General features: G+C 47.7%; 1 protein-coding gene across 2 annotated transcripts; it reads left to right on the top strand.

The window, feature by feature from the left end:
- Nucleotides 1-207: 207 nt before the first annotated feature.
- Nucleotides 208-5,008, top strand: UCHL1 (ubiquitin C-terminal hydrolase L1). Of its 2 annotated transcripts, XM_058803815.1 has the most exons (9): nucleotides 208-297; nucleotides 403-414; nucleotides 905-1,033; nucleotides 1,869-2,019; nucleotides 3,254-3,339; nucleotides 3,415-3,462; nucleotides 3,830-3,899; nucleotides 4,222-4,280; nucleotides 4,582-5,008. In XM_058803815.1, the coding sequence occupies exons 1-9, from the start codon at nucleotides 265-267 to the stop codon at nucleotides 4,666-4,668; spliced, it is 675 nt and encodes a 224-aa protein (XP_058659798.1). In that variant the 5' UTR covers nucleotides 208-264; the 3' UTR covers nucleotides 4,669-5,008. The 2 variants fall into 2 exon arrangements, with proteins under 2 accessions (XP_058659798.1, XP_058659800.1); XM_058803817.1 differs by lacking the exon at nucleotides 403-414 and having other exon boundaries at nucleotides 257-297.
- Nucleotides 5,009-6,468: the final 1,460 nt, after the last annotated feature.

Here is a 6,468-nt window from a genome sequence, read left to right as displayed (position 1 = left end):
GAGGCGCCGTGACCGGGCCCCTCAGCCCCGGCCGGGCTCCCCCGGCCCCTCCGGCCCCTCCGGCCCCCCCCCCCTCGGCCGTGCCCGCTCCTCCCTCTCCCCCCGCCGCCGCGCCGAGTGGGCCAGCCCGCCCCTATATAAGAGCCGGGTGGGCGGCTCCGCGCCCCAGCGTCGCCAGCGGCTCGGCAGCGGAACTGCCGCGGGGGACATCGTCGTGCGTGGGGCACAGCCTGTCTTCTTCCCGGCTCCCGCCGCCCTGCAGCCATGGCCTGGCAGCCCATGGAGATCAACCCCGAGGTGCGCCAGGGGCGGCGGGGACAGGGCTGGGGCTGCGGGGCGGGTGGTGGCACGCCGTCTCTCACCCGCACTCACGCTTTCCCCCCACCCCGCATTGTCTTCCAGATGCTGAACAAAGTGAGTTGCCGCCGCCGGAGGAGCGCCGCGGGCGGGAGGGCGCCGGACCTTCCCCCTCCCTCCCTCGGCATCGCGCCCTGCCGGGGAGCGCCAGCCGCGGTGGCGGTACCGCTGCGCGGGGCGCGGCCGCACCTGCGGAGCGGCGCCTCCCTCCGTCCCTCGGCATCCCGTCCCCGTCCCTCGGCATCCCGCCCCGCCTGTGCACGGAGCGGCGCCTGCCTCCGTCCCTCGGCATCCCGCCCGCCGTGGCGCTGAGCGGCGCCTCCCTCCGTCCCCCGGCATCCCGCCCTACGGGGCACGGAGCGGCTCCGCCGGCGGGGCGCGGCCGCACCTGCGGAGCGGCGCGGGGCCGTGCGGCGCGGGGCCGGCAGGCGGCGCGGCGGGCCCGCGCGTTGTGCTGTGTCACCGGGCGCGGCGGGGCTGGGGCGGGCGCGCCCCGCGGGGACGGGCGTGGCGCGGCCGGGCCACCCGCTCTCTGTGCCCCGTGCAGGTGCTGTCCCGCCTCGGGGTGGGTCCTGGCTGGCGCTTCGTGGACGTGCTGGGCTTCGAGGATGAGGCGCTGCGCGCCGTGCCGACCCCGGCGTGCGCGCTGCTGCTGCTGTTCCCGCTCACGGAGCAGGTGCGTGTCCCCTCCCCGCAGGGCAGCGCTGGCCGCCGCCTGGAGTGCGGCTGCCATCCCCCAAGCATCAGATGGCTGGGCGTGGATGGGGCTTGACACTGGCACGGGGTTGTGCTTGGTCCCCGCCTCCGAATAGCCTCGGCTGAGCTGGGAAACCAAACAAGGGCTCTCATTCCATCACAGTGTTTCTGTGAGATTTTGCTTTGTATATCAGACTGAGGGGAAAAAAAACATGCGTGATCTTGACTGTGAGGGATAGCAATTCCATTACTGTGCTGAATCATTGGATCTGGAGAGGCCTACATTACTTCTTTAATATAATCAATTGGTTTGATGCTAAGGAAGTGAATGAGATGAAATCAAATTCAGTTAACGGATTCTTAAAAAGAAGGATTATAACTTGCCAATAGCAATGGATTTTGCAGTCTATACGTTGTTCTGATGGGGAGGGGCTCATGAAGGCAATTCTAAAAGGCCTATTGTAGAGACATGCTGAGTAGCCTTGTTCAGTGGACTGAAGCAACAGAGAGAGGATAGAAAAGAGCCTATCCATTATATTATTTTCCACCAAGCTATTTCCAGTGTATGGCACAGATGGAGAAGCTCCGAACAGTGCCTTTGGATATGACTGAATCATGCAGGTAGTCAGTCCATTAAGTGTTGGCCTGAATCCAGTTTAGGCATATGGTGCTTTACTGGTGCCACAAAGATGACTTTCTGAATAAATCTCTTTCCAGTTCTGATACTGATGCTCCTGCACAACAACTTATTTTTCCAGTGTACTATACGAGGATAGGACTGTGATGAAATGCCTAAACTAGTTATGTGTTTACAGCATGAAAACTTCAGGAAGCAACAGACTGAGAAAATAAAGGACCAGGAGATCAGTTCTAAAGTGTATTTCCTGAAGCAGACCGTCAGTAACTCCTGTGGGACAATTGGTCTGATACATGCAGTTGCTAATAACAAAGACAAATTGAAACTTGGTGAGTATGAATGTTCTGAAGTGCTTGAATTTCTATTTTTTTGACAGCAGATTGAATGGGGATGGGCTATTGGGAGACAGCTTTCTTTCAGGCAAGCCAGGTTAAGGCATCCTGTAATGTTTCAGTCGGTTAGTGGGTCTTCCAGCTCTTGGAGAGGGGCATGTGGAATGCCTGAAACACAGAAGGGAATGTGCTTCGACTCCTGCCTGCCAGCTGCAGAGGTATTGTCCTAGTAAGCAATGCAAGAGGGAAAGGGCACTTAGCAGCACTGACCAGAGTCTGTCTGTAATTAGGAACTGCTGTGTTCAGAAGCAGTTATTGACATTAAACTTGATGGCAATAGATGAGATGGAGTTCTTCATGCTGCTTATGTCTAATGTAAATCGATGTGCTCAGAGTAGCCTGTAAATCAGTCTAAAACATTTGTATTTTTCTTTTTGCTGGACAAGTTGAATAGATAAGGGTTTGTAAGGAGATTAAGGAGATTTTTCCTACCGAGGTAATAGTTTGGATGGTTTTTTACTATAGAAAAATATTCTTTTGCTGTTCAGAGACTAGATCTGCAAAATACAACTACCATTATTCTAAGAGAACTCGTCCGCATTCTGTGCTGTGGGATTCCTTTTTATACAAAGGAAAACATGTGAAAGTCATAGTGAACATTTAAACATAGTTTTTCTTTATTCTTCAAAAGGATTCACTGGAATAACACTCTTGATGAGTGAAGCAATGATGCAGCATATCTTTTATGTGCTAGACCTCAGTGTATCTTAGTAATTTATATTCTGGCAAACCAAAGTTAGCAAGTGCTGCCTTCATTTAAAGGCAGTGAGACAATTTTGTCTACCCATATTCTGTTAGTTATGTATCCTTACAGCTGGTACCTTTCTTGAATTTCTTCAAAACAGGGCTGAACATTTCTGCCAAATGTGCAGTGGGGAAATCAGAAAAGCTAAATCCCATTTGAAAATTATTTTTCTAAATGAGCATCCAGAGTTAACTGAAGCACTCTTCCCTGAAACGATTCTGGTTGTTTTTGTAGATTGTTACTAATAACTTCTGTGTTAATAGCTGACTTTGAGTGGTAGTTATAATGTGCTTATATTGGAGATAGTTACAGGCTGAGTGCAATGACTTGTAGTTAGTGCAAAAAGCATTGATTTCTGTGGGCTGCATCTACACCATGACTGAGGTTTTACCTATACTGAATGAAATGTTTGATCATCTTGTGCAGAGGAGGGGTCTGCCCTGAAGAAGTTTCTTGATGAAACAGCTGATTTGTCTCCTGAAGAAAGAGCTAAGCATTTGGCAAATAATAAGGTATATGAACTATACAAACTACTGACAGTTATCAGCACTTAAAGATGTAGTAACCTGTACCTGCTTTCTCTTAAGGCTATACAAGAAGTCCACAACTCTGTTGCGCAAGAAGGACAATGTCGGGTAAGATGTGAATGTGTAAAATCTTGGGAAAATGTTTAATGAAGGTGGCAGAGCAACACTTTTTTGTCTGTCAGAAAGCTGTTATAGTTCATGGGGAAAGAGAAATAAGTTACTCATGGGTGAATACTTGTTTGGGATTTCTTCCTCAAACATGGATTGAAAATGTGGATCAAGGCCCAGTTGTAAAATATAATTTTACAATAGGATTTCTGGTGCTTGACCTTTGGAAGTCTTGCCACGGACCTCTCCCACTGAACTTAAGTTTTCAGTCCTTTGCTTTCTTGAAGTTTCCTCTGTTCTGTAGTCACAAATTGGGTTTGCAGTACTAGCTTCAAACTAATAGTTATGTCTGATGGTGTTTCCTAAGGTTGAGGACAACAGTGTGAACTTCCATTTCATCCTTTTTGTCAATGTGGATGGACACCTGTATGAATTGGGTAAGGCCTATGAACTGTTTGGACTGGGCTTATACCACACTGCACAGCAGTGTTGGGGGCTCAAACAAGGTATTTTGTGCTAATTAAGCTGTTTGAGGCCCTCAGAGCCAAAACACAATTTGTATCTTCATCTGAAGATTTTACCTGATGGGGGGTTACACTGAAGGCCGAAAGCATATTGTCACTGGTGTAGCTGAGAACACTGTTTCCATCTCACTCAGACTAGTGACAATTTGTTTTGACTTCCCCAGTGTCATCACATGTGTACTTGTTTGGGTCTGCTATGCTCAGTTCTGCTAATTCAGAAGTTTTTCTTCCACAGATGGCCGTATGCCATTTCCTGTAAACCATGGCACGAGCTCGGATGACTTGCTGTTGAAGGTAAGCCTTCTCCCTTGCTGCTTGTTTCCCTGAAAACAAGGCTTATAAAAAGCCTTATAAAGAAGTGAGAATTCTGCATGTGGTGTATAGTGGCTGTACCTACTTGCTGTACAAGTCTTAGCTTAAATCTGCTAAGTTTATGAGTACTGAAGGTATTGTCCTAAGAGCTAGATACCTGTTCAGTGTATTTATTAGCTGGTGCTATAAGATTATGTAACTTAGTTGGTGGAACTACAAAGGCTTGTTCTCTGCAGGAAATGTATTTGGTTGGTCTAAGCAGCTGTATTTTTTCATCCCTAAGGATTCTGCTAAGATCTGCAGACAATTTACAGAACGTGAAAAAGGAGAAGTTCGTTTTTCTGCCGTGGCTTTCTGCAAGTCTGCTTAAGACTCTGAAGAGATGCAAGGAAAGCAGTTTAATAGCACACCAGTAAATGCAGTTTAAACTCCAGTGCTTCAGTACTTGTTAAACACAGCTGTTCTGGTAACTTAAATTATTTCCACCTTTTGCTATACACAGAAGCAACATCAGCTGAGCTTATGCTAAAGGATGAGCTCAAGTTTTAATGTGAACGGTTTGGACACATCAGATATCTTTAGACTCTTTTTTCACATGTTAAGTAGAAAATGCTTAACAGGGCTTGTTTGATCTGTGTTATGTTATTTGAGTTGTTGGTTGATATTTCCTTGTCCTTAATGAGAATAAAATGTTCTGCTGGAAGACTAAATGGACTGAAGTGCTGACTAATTTTCTCCAAAAGGCGTTGTGAAGCATCCTCTGTAAGCCTTCTTTTCAAAAGGCCCTCAAAGCTCTCCTCTGAGCAAAAGGTTAAGTTAACCTCAGGGTAGCAGGGCAATTGCTTTTTCTAGTGTCTTGGGGGCTTTCAAGGATGGAGAGACACTGGTCTGTGTAACATGTTGCAGTGCTGCATGCTGCACTACCCCTCCAGTAAGGCTTTCATAACGTCCAGTCTGAAACTCATAAGCTGCAATCTGCCACTCTGAATACATTTAGCTTGGAGGGGTAAGGTGTGATAAATTACCATTCAAATGTCACTTTAATGTGGTCTGTATTAGTGCTACAGGAATACCCACTGAGTTGGTTGTTGTTGTTTCCTTATAGGAGACAGTATTAGAACAGCTATTTTCCCTCCCTGTAGCTAAACTAAACCTGCTGGCTGAGGCAGAAACAATCCTGGTTAGGCCATGTGTGCTTACTAACTTGTGATTCTTTTATAAGACCTTTAAAGAGGCTGTACTTATCTGTCCCATCCAAAATGACCTAAAAAGGAGAAACCCACACTGCATAAATTTCTAATAGCAGGTTGGAATTTTGGATTCAAGCAAAAGAGATTAAATCTATCTATAATACATGTTATTTGGCATGAGCCATGACCTGTGGAAACTATTTTTCCAACTGAGTCTAGTTGCTGTTTGCTGGTCTTGCAATTCCCTGCTGATACTTCAGGTAGCTGTAGGCAGGGATAAAACACGCTTAAACTTGGGTCTTTATTCTAATGTAGTCCCAGTCTTTCCCTGGCAACCATTTTATACAGTGCTGGGTAACACACTTGTAGATGGTCACAGGGCTTTTTAGAAGGGTAAATCAAGCTTTTGTTAAAGCTCTGTGTGGGCTGATGTTGTTTTGTATTGGGCCTTGTTACTGCTCGTGTAATTGCCTGATAGCTGAAGCTGGCAAAGGGTTGCGAAACATTTTAATTTGCAGTCTAAGGATTTGCTAAACCTCTGGATACTCAAATTCTAAATATCAGTGCCTTCAGTTTCTGTTAGCAGGAAGGTGAAAACCATGGCTAGGAAAAGGTCTGTTATGTGTCATTGTCCTCTGCAACAGCATCATTTTCTGCCTCTTAGTGGAGGTTGTTGTAGGGTGTGGGGAGAGGCTGTGCTCCAGCGCAGGCTCGGAGCCATGCCCAGGGCTCAGGCTGCTTAGCAACACAGCCTGCAGCAGGGGAGAGTGGAAGGTGAACAAAATCACCTGCAGGACCAGGAGCATGGGAAGTGCCAGGTGAGCTGTGTGCCTTACCTGGGGCAGTGAGCTTTGGTGCTGCACAGGACCCTCTCCTTGCCCTTAGGGCAGTCACTGAGGGTACAGGCTGTGGCTGTGCCTGTGCAGAGCCAATGCTGAAGAAACCTGAAAATGTTTGTGCCAGACTTTTCTTATTTTCTC

Source organism: Ammospiza caudacuta, chromosome 4 (genome assembly GCF_027887145.1).
Source record: "Ammospiza caudacuta isolate bAmmCau1 chromosome 4, bAmmCau1.pri, whole genome shotgun sequence".
In the NCBI taxonomy this organism is placed as follows: Eukaryota; Metazoa; Chordata; class Aves; order Passeriformes; family Passerellidae; genus Ammospiza; species Ammospiza caudacuta.
Note: the sequence above shows the minus strand (reverse complement) of the source record. Positions and strands in the feature narration are given on the sequence as shown.

Excerpts from the sequence above, each read along its gene's own strand:
- UCHL1 (XM_058803815.1), top strand. The coding sequence starts at position 265 with ATGGCCTGGCAGCCCATGGAGATCAACCCCGAG. Across the intron at positions 3,463-3,829 it reads CGCAAGAAGGACAATGTCGG|GTTGAGGACAACAGTGTGAA; the intron begins GTAAGATGTGAA and ends GTGTTTCCTAAG. Across the intron at positions 4,281-4,581 it reads CGGATGACTTGCTGTTGAAG|GATTCTGCTAAGATCTGCAG; the intron begins GTAAGCCTTCTC and ends TTCATCCCTAAG.